Genomic DNA, 19456 nt, shown 5'->3' with positions numbered 1-19456 from the left:
GGCCACCTATTAGTAATGCAGTGGAGCTGCTCTTGTTGTTATGGCATAAATTGCAGATAATTTTTTATCTCAATTTGTTTAAAGCTCTCTTTTTTTGACATATAACATGGTATGCTTGCAAATGGCTATGCTTTTATTTCATGTACTATATATGCATACAGACATAGGCATTAATATATATTGGAAATGTTCATTATTTTAACAAGACATTATTATGAAAGGTCTTGGATATTTTGAAGTTTTGAATGCTGCTTCAAAATGAAACCTTTCATACTTTAGTCATCTAGCTACTAAATTATCGCAGGGAAATAATCAATGAGGGTTTGGTTTGGGAGCTCTATCTAAGCAAGGAATGAGGACTAGGTGCTAAATCAGAAGGTAAGGTCTCTGGAAAGGTTAAGTGCTAAGGTATTTATCATTCTGTGTTCTGTTTACAAACCAGCAGCAAGTAGGTAAATATCACAGCTAAAACATACTTGAGAGTAATGACAGATGGTTGAAGTTGGCAGTGACACGCATGCTGTTGAGTCTTTAATCTTCAGAGAGAATTGAAGCCAAGTTTAGACCACAAAATCGTCTGACAGAAGCTGACCTGCTGAGCCATGTTCAGACTACTTTTGTTTGACACAAGAGGGCTTTAAAGGTGTGAGAGAACAGGAGACGATAAGAATACTTTCAATGAAAAAAAGTATTGCTGCAGTAGCAGTCTCTGGACTAAAATATCTGCAGGAACTGAAGTTCATGTTCCCGTTTTACCTGATTTAGAAGGGAATGCTCTACCCTGAATCAGAGTGAAGAAAGAACTGAATCCATTCTTAGATTTTTCAAATCACACTCTTAGCTATAATCACCTATGCACTTGAACAGATCAAATCTGGATTAGAAGACGGATGAGAATACTTTTGATTTGATTCTTTTTGTGGGATAGCAAATATTTTCACGGGAAGCAAGTAAATAAAAATGGAGAAAACTGCAAAATGGAGTTGTTGTCTGTCTCAAAGTTGTCAAGTCTGGTTTTCCCAGGAATAACAGAAAAAGTCATGAGCAGGGGTGTAGCCAGGGGATTTTCTTTGGAAATGGCTTCTGAGTGAGTTTGCAGTTCTGGCTCTGACTGCATGGCTGCAGTGCAGTTGCTGTGTATCAGTTAGTGCTAGTACATTAGTAATTGCTATAATTGTAAATATCCAGTAGAATATATTCCCATAGGAAGTAGTGAACTGCATTTTCAAGTGATCCCAAAGCTTTTGCACTGGGATGGGATAGTGAGGCTATATCAGGATTTTTTTGTCCTGCAAATTACAAAAAATCTCAAAAAGCTGTTAATAAAATATTTGTAACTTATTATATTATCTCACATTCTTTTATATGCCAAATATTTAAGAGGAAAAATAACTGTGCCTTTGAGACATATTTTAATAAGAAATCACAGCGATTTTTTTGGTCTCCTCCCTACCTCACTATATAACATTTCATTTGTGCATACCATTCATCCAATTTCCTAGAACTCAGAGGGGAAAACCATAAGTAATACAGTTTTAAATGACTACTAGATACCTAAAATAGCTTTTTCTAGTAAAATGATTCCCAGTGTGCTGATGTGTAAGTTTCCAAGAAGAAAATACGTATTCTCAGTTTAAATACAGTCTAGTTCTGAGGAGTTGCAGACTCATCTCTTACCCTTGCCATTTGTTCCATATTGACCATTATCTGTCCATAGCACAGTCTTGTATACAGCTGAGGAAAAGGGGAAGTATTAAACACCTCTGTTGCAAGTTGACTGTTTTTAGAAGGGTGCCAGTTGCTTTAAGGCTAGCTGCTCAAATGATGGCTTGCTCATACTGGAACAGCTGGTAAGCCCCTCAAAATTTAACCCCTAGTTAGTGCATCACAAAAGTACAAAATTGTACTTTTTATTGGACCAACTAGAGAGGAAATAATCTTTCTTATTCACCTGCTTAAGCTATCAAAAATGGGAATATTGTACTTAAATGTAATACACACATGCTGCTTATACAAATTTCAACATCATTGGATCTTGCAAAGGCCAGTACTTTATTAAGCCGAATTTCTTGAAAGGATTTGAAGTAGTGCCATTGGGTACTGAGCTCAGACTATAAACACTGCCATGGAAACTACTCATTACATAAAGTATTTTTGCCAAAAGATTCCTATCTATTGACTTTGCCGTATTGCTTTATGTCAATATATTATAAATAACAATGTTAGGATGTGCTCCTTCTACACAGACCAGATTGGTATTAGAAAACTCTGTGGTTTATTTTTCAGTCTTGACTTGGTTTACAGTGGGAATGTTGGAGGCTGTGCACACCAGTCTGGCTATGATGGAAAAGTTTTATCCAAGAAAAAGCTTTTTCAGTTTCCAAGGTGATCAAAATGTATTGTTCTACCCTTTCCAAACAGTTTACTCTATGTTTATTTCTAATGCTCAGAAAGTGGCTTCCCGCCCAGAGATTGAGTTTATACTCTACTTTGCCCTTGGGAGATAAACCCTTTTTTTTGGGATCTTCAGTGAGATCAGAGTCCATGTTTCAGCTTATCTGCTCACATGAAAAAAGGAAGTCACATACTTTTCTACAGAATTTCTGATCTACCAAAATATCTTGAGTTCAGCTTATCGCATTTTTGTTTTCATTAATTTTCTTTTGAGCCCTTTCAGTAGACCCTCACCCTACATTTTTTTCCCCAGAGGTATCTCTCTCTGCCATTCAGGCCACAAGAACTAATTCATGTTTTTCTACCTCTATTTTGCTACAAGATAACCTTCTTTCCCTACACCCCCACACCCTTTACATTGTACTAATAGTCTTCCCACCACAGACCAAGGTCCCAAGCTTTAGCCTTTTTATTTTTGGTTCATAGTAATCACCTGCAATTTCTCTCAGCACGTTTAAATTTTTTTAATTGAGCACTTGAAGGTTGGTTAAAGAAGGAAATTTTACTAGCCTACAGTCAATCTGTTACTGTGCTACAGCTTTTGTAAGCCCTAGTGGCAAAAAAGGCTTTTGCAACTTTGTTATGCAAAAGGAGTTCAGGAAGTCTTCATCCCTCTTTTGCTTGGATGCTTTGAGCAGAAGTAAGGAAAAAAATATTGATGTTTTAACTGTGTCTTGTAAGCCTGAACATCAATATCTCCTTTCAGATAAATTGAAGGCAATGTCACAGATACAGCGGAGAAGACTGGAAATAGGAGATTATTTGTCTTGGCCTGTAGGAAACTGCTATCAGATCATTGCAGGTCAATGCAAAAATTTGCTTTGCATTTTACTCCAGGTTATACAAGTGGATCTTCATTTTCATTGAATGGGATCCTTAGTGAATAAAGGCTCTCCATAACCTCATCTGTATTTTGTCTCTGCCATCTTGTTAGGAGCACTAATGCAGGCTTGTCTGAATGGTGAAGTTGCATTACTATTATTACTATGCTGCATTGCCCAATCAGAAATTATAGAGTTTAATTACTGGTTTAATTTTTTTAAATAACGAATTAAAAATTTAAACTGGGAATAAAAGCTATCTTAGGCAACAACTACGGCATTGCAGTTCCCACTTAAATATAAAATATTTTTAATTGTGAAACTGCCAGGGAAACCATGGATTTCATTACTGCTTTTACTGCCTCTCCTTGAAAAACACAGAGATGTTAGCTGTTTAACTCCCTAATTTGCATCTTTAATAGAACTGAAAATTCAGTGCCATTAAGCATGGTTAACAACAGTGTTGTAGCAGCAATGATTTTATTACTACTACTTTAAATCGAGAAGTTGTGTTTAGGTATTATTTGAAGGTACAGGTGGCAGATGTGGCAGTCAAATCCTGCTCTACATTTGTGCAGTTATGAAGGGGGTGTCACCTCCTGTGTACCTGCCTAAGGCTGCCTCAATAGCTCTACTGCATGCTCCTTAAGTCTGGTAGTGGCTGGAAACCATACCTAAGAAAGTAGGTATAAATATAATACTAAGATGGTATACCTTCTAAATGCTTCTAAAGCCGCTAAATACAGATTACAGGGTAGTGAAAGTAATTCATACTGCCTTACCACTGCTCGCCTCCCTGTCCCCCCATGCCCCCTCCCCCTGGCCCCCAAATCCCCCAGCTCCTATTGCAATAAACTCCAAATGTGGGTGAGAATGGTTGGAATCTCACTGACAATGCCTATGATGTTTGAAGGTTATTTAGGGACTCATTGCTCCCCAATTTTTCACTGCTTCAACCAAGATACCTGGATGTAAGAATCTTGAATTGTCATGAATACTGTTTTATAGTCATATAATTGTGCTCTTTCCCTGACAAAAATAGCCTAGCAGCCTTGTTTAACATATCTAGAGGGAAAGGAGAGTGACAGTCTTAGTCCTTTTGTCTGAGAAAGGAAAAGATCTCAGTCTGTAACCTTGATTACCATTCAGGCAAGTCATATAACCTAATTCTATCCCTGTGTAGATTATTGCTTGTAAGAATTTTAAACAGTTTTTTAGAGGAAGGAGTAATTAGAGATGTGGAGCTGAATGGAAACTAGGTTAAAATTAAAAATTTATAAAGTAAAAGTAAGTTGTGCCAAACTCATTTGGTTTCTGTCTTTCTTTCGAGAAGGTGATTGAGATTCAAGTAGTAGATCTTGTCTATCTGGCATCCCATAAAGTATTTGATTCAGTGAATTATGGAAAATGAAAGTTTGAATCTAAGAAAATGGATTTTGATTCAACTATTGTAAAAACAAGCAGAGGACTTGCTAAAGCGGAGGCAACAAGGCACATGTTGGGAAAAAGAAGCTATCGGTCAGGAGCAAAATTGCTTGTGGGGTTTCTCAAGGATCAGTCTTGAGTCTATTTCTTAATTATTTTGAGGACCTGGGCTACTGAAATTTTTGCTGACACAGTTTGGGTATTATTGTCACTGCACAAACAGGAGGAAATATGAAAAGCTGAATGAGCAGGTGGGCTTCCAAAAAAGCAGAGGGATTAAATTCATGATTGCAGAATTCCAAGTCATGTACTCGGGAGCTAAGAGTTTGTTCAACAAGTCATGAGCTCATTAAATGCAAATAATTGAAGAAACAAAACTCCTAATCTAACAGTCACAGAAGGACAATGTAGTCTGATACATACATAAAATTGTGGTCACCCATATTCAAGAAAAGTTATTTCAGGTGGGAACAGATGCAAAAAAAGTCTGTTAGGACCATTCAAGGAGGGGAATTTTTATTTTGTGAGAGGAGATTAGAAGAATTGGCTTATTCAGGCTAGTAAAATAAATTCTGATATGTCTGCTACCTATGAAAACTTCAGAGAAGTAAACACCAGGGAAGGAAAAGAGCTATTTAAAGATAAAATTGTCAAAAGAATTAATGGTTATAAAACTTCTACAAATAAATTCAGACTTATAATCCAAAGACCATTTCAAATCATGAAAAGGATGAAACTCTGTAACTTTGTTTCTCCATAAGAGCAGTGGATGTTAAAAAAATAAACTACCTTTAAGATGGAATGTGATAAACCAAAAAATGGGATTAAGTGAAGTGGTGGTGTAAGGTTTTTATCTAGGAGATCCTGGCGAGTCCTATGTATGTCTTATGGTCCTAGAGGGAGGGTGAATACTTAACTACTGCTCAGCTGTCAAGCAGCATAACTTAATCCACTGGAGAGCCCAGAGGTGAAAAAACAGGTGTTACACAGAAATGCAAGAGATTGCTCCCCACAGGCAGATCTCAGTGAACTGTACCCCACTCTTTTATGTCGTCCCAAGTTTGTTATCAGAATTAAATTCAGCTGTAAGACTCATGTTTTTTCCCCAGTAATTTTCATAATCTTAGATACAGCAATTACTAGCAATTGACTGTAGTTTCTGTAGTGCACTTCTGTCAGATTAGAGAGAGATTATATATAACAAGAAAAAATGTGATGCATCTTCTAATTACTTGTTTTCTCACACCTGCAAGCTGGAGCAAACCATCTTGTGAACACTGACATACATGTTAGAAACTGTGAAAGCAGAAAAAAGCTTGAAAACCCATGGTTTCAGAAGGCAGAAAAGTCAGAAAGGGAAGCTGTGCTTGTATCCATCACTCTGCCAAGAAAGGGTGTTAAATTTTTGTGATTTTTTTTGGTAAGCAATTCTGCTCCATGTTATGCACCGGAAATGCATCATCTGAGCAGTGTTAGACAAGAGCATGACTAGGATGTTGGTGACAGTTCTCCAGATACTAATGGAACTGAAAGAGAGAAATTGCAGGGGCTGAAAAGTTAGCAAATAGATCTGTTATGGGTTAACACTTATAGGCAGCTATTCCTCACACTGCTTGCTCAGCTCCCCACAGCTGCTTGTTCAGTTTCCCACAGCAGGATGGGGAGAGAATTAGAAGGGCAAAAGTGAGAAAAGTCATGCATCCGGATGAAGACAGTTTAATAAGTGAAGAAAAACAAACAAAGAAAGAAACAAACAAGTGGTGCAAAAGCAATCACTCATGACCAGCTGACCAATGCCTAGCCAGTCCTGAGCAATAGACACCTTGGAAACTTTCCCCTGCATTCCTCCCCGCCTCCAGCTTTTACTCCAGAATGTGATGTTATATGCTATAGTACATTCCTTTGGTCAACTCAGGGCCAGTGTCTTGGTCCTGTCCCCTCCCAGCCTCTTGCCTACCCTTAGCTGACTCACTGAGGCAGCAGAATGAGAAACAAGAGAAGGCCTTCATGCTGTGTCAGTACTGTTCAACAATAGAGAAAACACTGGTGTGTCATCACCACTGTTTGGTCACAAATCCAAAACGTAGCACCATACGGGCTGCTATGAAGAAAATTAACTTCATTCCAGACAGAACCAGTACAATATCCCATTGCTAAAAGAAAAGACAAAACATTGCCGTGCTAACGAGTAAGTAGTTCATTTTTCATTCCAATGGGATTTGCTCTTCTTCACTGAGGGATTAATTGGATGAGGAATTAATCTGTGATTCTCTGATTCTCTATTTTATTTTAAGGCATTTCTGCTTCAGTGATTATTTTGTTGCAATGAGGTGGTAAGTTGATGTTTATGCCATTTAGCATGTGATATAACACCTTCATTTGTCTACATCATGGTACTAAACCTGGTGAGGTTTTGTCATGGGTAGCCTAAACTTTTATTACTTTTATGTCCTTAAAAATCTGGAAATAAGTCAGTTCACACATTTAAACCATTAAGTTGCTTCTATTATTCTCTTGCACCAGCCCCAATGACCCTTGTTGGACAGTAATGTACTGCCAAAACAATGCCCATTGTAGTCTTACAGAAAGTTTTGCTTCTGCTATTTTAACTAAAACAGCACTTCACAGTTAATAGGAAACACAAGGTTACCTTCCTGAAATAACAGCTGAATTTTGAAATACCACTTCAGTTTCTGTTTCTGACAGAACTAAAACTGGGAGGAAGCTGAGTGGAAGCTTCTATATTTTTCTCTGTTGCAACCTGTAGAGTTTAACATAATGGAGTTCTTACCATATATGACTTGTCTGCCACCTGTGAGAAAGATTTGGGTGGCCCAGTCATCATTTGAAGACAATGTTGTGTCCAAGGGAGACTGGGGTTTATGTAAAATGCTGTGTGATTTGGTGGCTGCATGCCTCTGACAACAGCAATTTCTCAGGGAAAATATGTGGGACTTTCAAGTCCCTATGTTTCTTCTCTGTCCTTTCCTGTGGAAGCACCATCTGGCCTCTGATAAGGATTTCCACACATTGTAAAAGGTGAGCAGCTCTAAAACAACTTTTGCTTTGGAGAGAGTTTATCTAGACATTAGTGTCTTAAGGAGAAGCTCACTCTTAAGACACTGTTTTGACCACTTGAGATGTACTGTAGAGAGATTCTCTCCGGTGTCATCCAAATCCCATGAAACATGAAGTGCTTTTTAAGAATTTGATTATAAATAGAAGACTGATATAATATATAATTGTGAATCTCATGTATGTCTTGCCTGGATTTGCCAATATATAGTCTGCTTTGAGAACCTGTTGCCACAAGGTGCTGTTCTCTCCCGATTTCCAACTGGGGAATTGCATTTAAGTTTCTTACTGCAGTTTTTCCTTGTGAATGCTGTACTCTGTGACTGGTTAGAGGGGAATATTGCAGATGATACCAAGCTGAGTGTTGCAGTTATGCTTGAGGGAAGGGATGTCATCCATGGGAACCTTGACAGGCTGGAGGAGTGGGCCCATGTGAACCTCATGAAAGTCAACTAGGCTAAGTGTGAGGTCCTGCACCTGTGTTGGGGCAATCTCCAATATGAATACAGGCTGGGGGATGAATGGATTGAGAGCAGCCCCACAGGGAAGAGCTTGGAGATACTGGTGGATGAGAAATTGGATATGAGTCAGCAATATGCACTTGCAGCCCAGAAAGCCAATTGTATCCTGTGTTGCATCAAAAGAAGCGTGGCCAGCAGGCAGAAGGAAGTGATTCTCCCTTTTATGCTCCATGCTTGTGAAACTCCACCTGGAGTACTGCATGCAATTCTGGGGTCCCCAGTACAAGAAAGACATGTATCTGTTAGAGTGGGTCCAGGGGACGGCCATGAACATGGTCAGAGGGTGGGAACACCTCTCCTATGAAGAAAAGCTGAGAGAGTTGGGGTTGTTCAACCTGGAGAAGAGAAGGCTCCAGGAAGACCTTTCAATATATAATGCAGGCTTATGAGAAAGATGGAGAAAGACTTTTTACCAGGGCCTGTAGTGACAGGACAAGGGATAATGGTTTTAAACTGAAAGAGGGTAGATTTAGATTGGACATAAGGAAGAAATTTTTTATGATGAGAGTGGTGAGGCACTGGAACAGGTTTCCTAGTGAAATTGTGGATGCCCCATCATGGCAAGTGTTCAAAGTTAGGTTGGATGAAGCTTGGGACTAGACGAACTTTGAAGGTGCCTTCCAATTGAAACCATTTTGTGATTCTGTGATTCTAAGACCGTCTATGTAATACAACAGCACAGCTGTCCATAGAATGTTCTCATCTTGCTATGTATGTATTTAAGTATCATTTTGCTAACATGTCAGCTATTTCCCTTACTCCCTTCTCTTTTGACTATGTCACAGTATAATTTCTTTTTTTTCAGTATAAAACATTTTTCATTTTAATGATGTTTCTAAACCTTTTTTTACTGAAGATTATGTAAAGTTATAAATCAAAGAAAGAGAAAGTACAATGTGACTAAATGTAGCCCTAGGATATTATAAGGTCCTTAAAATGAAGACAAAAAGAATGATAAATTGCAATAAAGAAAATAATGAAACAAATGCACACATCCATTATCTTTTATGATCAAAAGTATGCAATGCTGGATACCAAAGACAGAGGTCTTGATGTAGTAAGTTTAGTAAGAGTGATTTTTCCCAATGAACATGTTCTATAAAACATATATAAAAAAAAATGCTTTTCAGTTACCAGGCAAGTTTTCTAAAATGGCCAAACCAAAAGCCAACTTCTCTAGTTTCAAATTAAGTCAATAGGTATCTCATCCCTGGTAGAGTCAAGATCTTTGCAACCTTTCAAACTCTCACCAAAACCATTGCCAATTAAGTCGTTGTGCCAAATCACAGGCACAACAGCATTGGGGATCTGTGCTTTCCCACAGGATCTCTGCTTTCCCACAGACAGCACATCTCATGGCGCTCGTTCTCGGCAGAGCCTCTTTCCAAAAAGACAAACATCTGGCTTCTTCTCCCACAAGGAAGGTGTCAGCCCTAAAAGCTCTTGCTGGTCTTCACCGTCCCTGTGCAGCCTATTCACAGGCACAACAGCCTGTGTTTCAAATGAAGTCAATAGGTATCCCATTCTTAGGTAGAATCAAGATCTTTGCAAGTCTTTGCTGCCTCCTTTCAAACTCTCACCAAAACCATTGCCGATTAAGGGAACACCATACAAGTGCAACACAACTTTATTTGCCCCTCTCCCAATGTTAGTGACCACTGCAGAAAATATTTATTAATCTCTTACTTATCATCACATTAAAGAGTTTTTTCTTTGCTAAGCTGGAGTATGCTTTTTGTTTTTACCTTCTCTTTTTTTTTTTTTTTTTTTTTTTTTTTTTATGCACTGATTTTAATTATCTTTCCCTCACAGGCTGCTTAAAAAAACTCAAAGTGCTCAATGTGAGTTTCAATAATTTGAAGTCAATCCCTCCAGAATTGGGTGATTGTGAGAATCTGGAAAAACTGGATTTGTCTGGAAATATGGAAATAAGAGAGCTCCCATTTGAAGTAAGATAACAAACTATGTTTCTTCCATCTTTTTTATTTGGCTTACAATCTTAAAATCTTTTCTTAACAGAGTAGATCTCCTTCCTTGCAGTTTTTAGCAATAATATTTTAGTAGTAATATCACTGAAAATGCTTTAGCAGCAGTTAAATGAGACCAACTTCTTTGTTTTGGTTTTCAAGTGGCTAAATTTTGCTTGTATTCATTCTGATATATAAGGTAGGACATGATCCCAAAGGGGACTTGGCCAGTGATGATAAGGAGAAGGCTGCAAATAGCTATTTTCTGTGAAGTTGAAGTGCATCTTGACAGTCAGATTCACATACTAACCTTCATTTGTTTCCAGTGTCTGTTTTCCTTTAAAAAGACTATGGAGAGTTCTATAAACAGCACTGCATGTTGCTATGAGCATAAATATCTGTCTGAAAGGGATATTACGTGCGAGGCGTGGCATGAATATATAAAAAAGACTGAGAAAAGGACTCCCAAGCATGCACCAACATTGTTTCTTGTGTTGGATGCATAACTGCTCTCTGCCACAGCTGCTCTGAGACTTACTGCTCACGGACAAATGAAACAGTTGGCTGGTACCTAACCACAATTTCAGATGTCATCTGTATTTATCAGGTTCTTAATATCCTGATTCTTGGAGGATAAGTGGGGGGAGCTTTAGGAAGAAGTGTCATGCTCTTCTTTACTGATTGATTCCTACTTTTCCTCTAAACATCTTTTACTGGAGATTTACAGTCAATGTTGGAGTGGATTAAACTTATGTGGTACCTGGTTTGGCCATGCTTATGTTTTGTTCTGAGGAAATGCAAACAGTAATTAACTTTCCCCTCCAACTTTTCACTGCAAGGAAGTTTATCTGAAAAGAATTTTTAAAAAATGATGTGACAGAAACAGAAACAAAGGGTGAACATTAGCTTCTCACCATAAGTGGACACTGGATAGAAATGCTAGCAAAAACAAATAGCACAGGTGTCCTTTCTCCTTCCTCTCCCCCTCCTTCGGATAGCAAAGGTAGGGGATAAACCAAGTAAAACTTTACTGGTAAAAGGAACCATAATGGAATCAGAAAAACTTATAACATGAACAGGCAAAGGAATGAAATATAAGTGTGTAGGAAAAGTGGGTAAATTCAAACCTGTGGACTAGAACAGTGAATTTAGCCCTGATCATTGGTATGTTAAAATCTCTGAGTACTTTCCCAGTTGCTTCTAAAGTCCTCATAGTGCAAAGGCTTACCCATGTCTATGCATTATGGATAGCCTTTGCATGTAAACCTAACTGTGCATGTAAGTCTTTCCAGGGCTGAGTCCTAAGAGACCACTTTTTCTCTTAGAAAGCTCAAAAAGTTGTTCCCTTCTGGTAGTGTCCTATTCAATGGGATTGAAAGCCACTAAAACTGAATGTAGGCTACTGGGTAGTGGTTCACTTACAACCTATGGAAAAAAATTTGGAGCTGTGCAAATGACTTTATGTAACAGCAAAAACTAGAAGTGACATTGTGTCAGCATGGTCTAAAAGGTCAAGAAGAAAAATATTGGCATTGTCTATTGTGTTTCCTTGTTCTCTGGAGGCCGGCACTTAATTTATACTTGCAGTGACCTGGGAGGTAGGCTACACAAACCCTTCTGCTTTAGTTTATAAAATTAGTTTCTGAGAATCAACATTTCAAGGGCAGCTTTGGAAGCTGAACATAGAATTAAAGGAACACTGTTGTCAAATGATTTAAAATGCTGCAAAGTGACCTTTGGAGTATTTAATATGGCTGATGTTATTGAGAGCAATTGCATCATATCCTTGCTAATGTAATAGGTGTCTGATGTTTGATTCTCAGATGGGCAAAAGGTTGTAGTCACTGACAGGTAGCTAATGAATTAAAATTTTGAATTAGTGTGAACAATCTAAAAAGGGAAAACAGAGAGACAATGTGAAGTGTTGTGGTGGGCTAACCTTAGCTAATAGCCAAAGGCCCACCCAGCTGCTCCCTCCCTCCCCTTCCTCAGTGTGACATCAGGAAAAAATAAATAAGAAACTCATGTGTTGAGATAAAAGACAGGGAGACTGTTTACCACTTACTCTTGTGGGCGAAACAGTCTGTACTTGGGAAAGATTAATGCAATATTTGCCAATATATATTTAGGTACTGAGAAACAAAGACATTAAAACTACATCTTTCCTCCCTGCTTTCCCAAGGTCAGCTTCACTCCTTCACTCCAGATTCCTCTCCCAGCCCTTAGCAGTGAAGCAAGGTGGGGGAAGTTACAGCCAGTACACTGTGGTTTCTAGCTGCTTCTTCTTCCTCCTCACACTTTTCCTCTTCTCCAGTCTGGGGTATCCACAGGCTGTACTTTCTTCAGATGGAATATCCATCTGCAGCAGTGTGGGTCTTCCACCAGCTGTGGTGTGGAGATCTGCTCCACCATGGAACACCTCCTCCTCCTCCTCCTGCTTGGACCTGGGTGTTCCCTCTGCTCTTTCTCACTCTTTTTATTCTCTCCCTCCTTCTCTGGTGTTTTTTCCCCTTTCTTAAATAAGTTTTTAGACTGGCACCACACACTTGGCTAAGGGTCTCAGCTGTGTCCTGTAGTGGGCCCACTGGAGCTGGCTGGAACTGCTTGTGTCCAGCACCAGACAGCCTCTGGTCTCTTCCCACAGAGGCCACCCTGCAGCCCCCGTGCTGCCAGCACCTTACCATGGACACCCAATACAAGTATTTATGACCCAATTCAGACAGGTCAGATCAATTATTACCTAATACAATTGTTGCTAACACCTACTAATCCAGTGAAATGCTCATAAGGATTGGTCATCATTGTCTCCTGTGGTATGAGTACTGGGAACTGGAGAGTGTAAATAAGCAAGTATGTGCAAGCTCTGTTTTGGTAGGTGAATGGGTTCCCTTTACAATGTTAGGAAAAAAAGAGAAAACTTAGCAACCGATACACAAAATAAGGTAGAGAGTTGCTAAAAATGTTTTCTGTTCATTATCTTTTAGGAAGTTCAATTTTTATTTTACTTTCAAATCCTTAAAATTTTCTTCTGAGAAGGTTAAAGAAATGCATGAGAGCAGCACAGTATTCTCCAGTGTAAAACTTACTCAAAAGAAATAAAGGTAAACTTCAGCCCAGCAGAAATGATCACAGTCTAATTTTACCTAGATTTTGTAACATAGAATAACCGCCAGAGAGACACCCATAACATATACAAAAATGGATTTGAAGAGATTGATAACATGCCTGTAATTCAGTCAAGATTTTTCGACAGACCCATAAAGGTTTATGAGATTGTCAGAACTCTGAGACTGAATTACATCTTCCGTAATCAGTCTCCTTGTTCCCTTTCTATCCATTTCTTTATGACAGGTGCAAAAAATAGAGAAGTCTTGAAGCTTTTAGTTTATTTGGTTATTTAGTTGTTTGCTTTCTTAGGAAAAGAGTTCAGTTGTGTGGGGTTTTTTTCTTTAATAGACAGAAAATATTACATGATGAGATAATTTAGGGGCACAAATCCCGATGAGATAGATCATATAACACATGACTGTAGTTGTTACCCAGAAGTGGTAGAGGGTGAAGATAGGTTATTACACATAACCATACAGTGTCACCAAATATCTATTTTGAATTGAAGTTCCTAATTTGCGAAGACAGCTACCATATATGTATATAAATTTTTGCTGGCATATCAGATGTCTCTGTGCCTGAATTTGTCAGACAGCCACATAAGAAATTCACAGACTGTTATGATGTTTGTTAGGCCTGTTAATTTGTTTTGTAAACAGGGAAACTTCAGGAAAGACAAGATTGCTAAGCACCTTTATCTTGTACTACTTGCCAGGTAAACTACAGTTGTTAAGGAGGTTTCCAGCATGTATACTGACTATACTTTTTGCCTTTTTAATCCACCAATTTCATTTTTTAATGCAGCTGTTTTAAGCTGAGGTATACTATGATTGAGATGCTCTAGCACATCTGAAATCTTGTGGTTCTTCATTTTCTGTTAATAGATTCAATATATGGCAGTGACACAGCCATCTTTTTCAGTGTGTGAAGAAAAAAACCCCACCACAAACCATGGCATTCTGCTTGGTCTAATGCAACCTGTTTCATGGAGTGGGTTTATCAGCCTGCTAGGAACATGTATGTCCAGTACCTGAACGTTTTGCAGTATTTCTGTTTGGTTGTGCTTTGGAGCCATGCCTTGAGTGACATGCCTCGTGTCACAACATTGGGCGGGGAGGCACAATGCTCACTTGCCCGTTTCTTGTGGAAAGCTCTTTCTCTGTTTTCAAAGGCCACTTCCAGCACTCTGTAATTCATCTCTCTGAATCTTAAAATGAGGTAATCTGAAGTTCCATTAAAAAAAATTGAGGGTGTGTGCTGTCATCTTTTACTTTTTCAAGGCTTAGGATTTCATGCCATGTCATACTATGCCTAAGGAAGAGCAAGCTGGTTCGATGTCTACTTTTGAGTTTATTTTTCTTTCTTCTACTGTTGGATATCTGGCATCTTTAGGTTTTTAAAAGTTCCATTAAACTTCGGTATCTGATTAGTATTAGTTGCAAACTAAGTCCTTTGACAGAAAAGGTTTATGGATCTGCAGGTGAATTCAAACCTTTTTTAGCCACATCTGAAAATTTCTCTGAACATAACTGAAAATCCAAATTGAAATCAAATGTAGATGTTAGAAAATGCAACCTATATGGCATTACATTTATGCAGCCAGCTTGTAACAGATTCTTCTAGACCTTAGTAACCAAGCTCAGCAGGCAGAAGGTGCACTATGAAGTTTAGGGCACAATCTTTCCTGAGATGACACGTAGCTGATGAGACTCCTCTGTGGAGGTAAATTTGTTCCTTTAGCTAAGATGCTCAGGAGAGGCATGCTCTGTATGTTATGCACTTCCTCTTCCAGCATAGTGGGATTATGCTAGGTACCATACTCTAGCTGCAGAGAGAAGGGGAGGGATGAATGGATTTGTTTCTAAATTTCTTGTACTGCTTTTGTGTGAATTTAAGAATTAATATGATGCTGGTATTTGTATTTTAACTGTTGGATAGAGCTGCTATTGCTATTTTCATACACGTTATGCAACTGATTTATTTTATTTTTTTTTTTTAGGAATAAAACCAGTATTATAAATAACATGTTTTCTGATATAGGTTTGTAAAAAACCCTGTTCTGACCTTATTTTGAGATGTGCTTTTTGCAGAAAGTATTGTATTCTGCAGTTATTTACTGAATCACCCAATTAATGTTTCCTGTGCATGGCAGAATACCTGCTTTGTTCTGATATTTCAGTGACAGCTTTGCTGTGTTGAAGGGCCGGTTCTTCTTCCATACTGTAAAATTCTGTTAATAGTGCTACATCAGCCAAGAGTATCTATAGATATGACCTGAAGGAACTTTAATGAGAAGAGAGGGAAGATGAAGAAATTCTCACTTCCTCCGTATGTACTATTTGGTGTGGCACATGCTGTCAGTCACGGGACAGGCAAGTCACTCCACACTACCAACAACAAGACAGAAATGCTTACAGATAGATATTCTGATATTCAAAATAAATTAAAAAGGGGCTTTTCAAATTTATTCTACTTTGAAGAGTGTTCAATACCACATCTAGCAGGCCCAGCAAGTGATCAGAAATGTTTTCTGTATCCTTCGTGAGGTCTGGGTAGCGCAAAGTGAAACGACGAGACAGACTGTTATAGCATATGAATACTTTGTCAAAGAAAGAGCATATGTATGTATGCCTGCAGTTCCATGTCAATCCTGTAAAAAATGATCTTTGAAGTTCAGAGGAATGGCAAGGTTATGCTTTCTGGCTGTTTTAGCACACTGTGTTTTTAACAGATCAAATAAAATCTTTTTTTGTATTTTTGATGCATAGATGGTTTAAGCTAACTCCAGATATAAGCAGGTACAGACTTTGGGAGCTTTCAAAATCATAGAATCATAGAATATTTTGGGTTGGAAGGGACCTTTAAAGGTCATCTCGTCCAACCTCCCTGCAATGAGTGGGGACATCTTCAAATAGATCAGGTTGCTCAGAGCTCTGTCCAACCTGATCATGAGTGTTTCCAGGGATGGGGCATCTACCACCTCTCTGCGCAACCTGTTCCAGTGTTCCACCACTGTCGCTGTAAAAAATTTCTTCCTTACATCTAGCCTGAATCTACCCTATTTTAGTTTAAAATCCCTTGTCCTATCGCTACAAGCCTTACTAAGGTGTGTGTCCCCTCCTTTCTTATAAACCCCCTTTAAGTATTAAAAGTCTGAAATAAGGTCTCGCCGGAGGCTTCTCTTCTCCAGGCTAAACAACCCCAACTCTCTCAGACTTTCTTCATAGGAGAGGTGTACCATCCCTTTTGTGGCCCTCCTCTGGACCCACTCCAACAGGTCCATGTCTTTCCTGTGCTGAGGACTCCAGAGCTGAATGCAGTACCCCACGTGAGGTCTCACCAGCAGAGAAGAGGGGCAGAATAACCTCCCTCAACATGCTGGCCATGCTTCTTTTGATGCTGCCCAGGATATGCTTGGCTTTCAGGGCTGTGAGTACACATTGCTAGCCCATGTTCAGTTTCCATAGAAGCCACTAGGTTGGTCAGGCAAGACTTGCCCTTGGTGAAGCCATGCTGGCTGTCTCCAATCACCTCCCTGTCCTCCATGTGCCTTAGCATAGCTTCTAGGATGATCTTTTCCATGATCTTCCCAGGCACAGAGATGAGACTGACAGGTCGGTAGTTCCCAGGATCCTCCTTTCTACCTTTTTAAAAATGGATACAGTGTTTCCCTTTTCCCAGTCACTGGGGACTTCACCTGACTGCCATGACATTTCAAATATCATGGAGAATATCGAGTATTGGTATTGAGAGCTCTTGGTCTCTATGGAAAGCATCCTTAAAGATCTGCCAGCTCTGTTCTGTTCCCTTGTCCCTGAGGGCAGTTTACCAGGGGGCCCTATTGACTAACTCCTTGAACAGCTGGAAATTTACTTTCCTAAAGTTCAGGGTCCTGACTTTACTCTTCACCTGAACCATATCCTTTACAGCTGTGAACTCCACCAGCGCATGATGACTGCAGCCCAGGCTGCCTCCAATCTTGACATCACCAATTAGGTCACTTACATTGATGACCAACAGGTTCAGTGATGCACCCCCTCTGGTAAGGCTGTCTAGAGTTACAGGAGTTATAGCTGGTACCTACTCTCTGCTTTGTTTACCTGAAAAATATAATTATGATTAGTTGTCTCTTGCATCTTTCAACAATGCTAATGTGTGACCCTAAAAAAAAGAGGTGACGTGATTAGAGATTCATTAAGCATTAACATTAGTCTCCTAACGTTTTCAAACACAGCAGTATCCAGAACAAACATAACTAACTTTTTATACACTAATACAATTTCAAAGGATATTTTAAAACCAAGATTTTACAGATAGAAAGTTTTCAGTCTCTTTTGGTCTGATTCTGTTTTTCTGATGAGTCCTATTCAGCAAAAGAAAACATTTAGCAGGAAGAGAAGAGGCACAAGCTCTATGCAAGTGTGGGGAGCTTCAGATAAGTCCCCACTGGGCATTTCCATGTAACTTGATGTCTTTGTGATCCATGACTCAGACGTCCCAAAGCTGTACCCTGGTTATGCAGGCAGGACACCAACAGTCTCAACAGAAATGTAAAATGACAGGTTGTTTTAGCAGCACATTATTCTTCAAAGCTGTAAACTTCCAGACCTGTTTTTTTCCCTTGCCATTTGGTTTTTATGTGAGTAACAATTATAAAATGTAAAACACAGTCAGGGGGATGTACAGGACACTAATTTCCCAGGGGTTTCACTATCCAGGCAGGCACTGGAAGAATTCACCCTTAGCTCCTTCCTCTCTCATTCAATAGATTATAAAGAACCTGTAAAATCTTCACATTTGTAGAATTTCTAGAAAGTTACAAAGGAGTCATGTACTAGATTTGTTAAAAAATGAATTCAATTTGTGTGTTTTTTTCAGGACCACAAAGCAGAGAGGAGTGGTGTAATAAAGGGCTTAACTTTGTACTGTGAAGCCAACAACATTAAGCCAACCTATGGTGAAATTCTTCATTTTAAATGACTGGCAAAAGTCCAGTTGACTTTAATTGGACCAGCATTTCTTTGCACACATTTTGCAGTCTCAGAAATGTTTTTCTAATTGCTTGGCTCGAGTACATTTCTGTTAGACAAGATTTCATCTTGCCTTTCTTTACTCAGTGCTTGTTTTCCCTTTGAATTTGCTTAATGTTCATGACAAGTTGCTTTCCAATACAGTCGGCCGAAGTGCTGTCAATCCATGCAAAGCAACAGCTGCTTTATGGAACTAGTATAAGATGTAACATCAAACATTAGCAGGAGGGGTGTGAAACCCAAAAGAGCAGGTGCAAAGGTGTTAGATGTCAGAGGAGATTCATGGAGGCCTTACTGCTGCAGAAGCTCTTATAAATGTTTTAATAGACAAGGGGCTAAAGAAGGGCATGGGTCTATGTTAGGAAACAGGATTAAACAGTTAGGTACAGGAAAGTGTGTCAGTTGATCCTGTTCTTGACATTGTGCTTCCAAAGCCTACTAATTAATATAGCATCACTTCAAAACTACTCCACTATCAGAGCAAGTCAGCAGCTAATAATAACAGCCCACTTCATTGGAGAACCGAGCCATGCCTACCTCTGTGCTATGGTGTCAGTGACCTTTTCTTTACCTTTCACATGAGTTCAATATAAGTAACACCACTTTTCACTGTCTGAAATTTTTTTATAGTGGGGAATGACAGAGTAGTTTTGCAGCGTAAGGGAAGACTTAGCAATGAGCAAAGGGGCATAATGTGAACACTACAACATGGCTATGTTGTCACAAAAAGCATGAATCTAATTGTAAAATAATTCAGTGGTAGGAAAGAGTACTGGTATCGTTCTAGCTCTGCTTTCTGTGAAAACAGTTCAAAATCTCATTGAGCCCAAGAGCAAAACAGGCTTTCAAAATCTTGGTTATATATATCCTCCATTCATCAACGACATAATCTAAGGCAGATTTTGTATAACTACTGAATAGAATCAGAGACAAGAACAAATACATAGCACTATCACATTTGCATATTTTAACTTAAAGAAAAATGTCTTTGATACCCACATACGTGGATTGATGAGAGTTAGAAGGGAGTTGTAAGTGAAGGGAAAGAAAAACAT

General features: G+C 38.9%; 1 protein-coding gene across 1 annotated transcript in view; it reads left to right on the top strand.

The window, feature by feature from the left end:
- Positions 1-19456, top strand: part of LRRC2 (leucine rich repeat containing 2) — a 55923-nt gene that overhangs the window by 19969 nt on the left and 16498 nt on the right. The window contains exon 4 of the mRNA XM_049795445.1: positions 10109-10245. Within this exon, the coding sequence (XP_049651402.1) occupies positions 10109-10245 (137 nt within the window). The remainder of the gene's footprint in view (positions 1-10108; positions 10246-19456) is intronic.

Source organism: Accipiter gentilis, chromosome Z (genome assembly GCF_929443795.1).
Source record: "Accipiter gentilis chromosome Z, bAccGen1.1, whole genome shotgun sequence".
In the NCBI taxonomy this organism is placed as follows: Eukaryota; Metazoa; Chordata; class Aves; order Accipitriformes; family Accipitridae; genus Astur; species Astur gentilis.
Note: the sequence above shows the minus strand (reverse complement) of the source record. Positions and strands in the feature narration are given on the sequence as shown.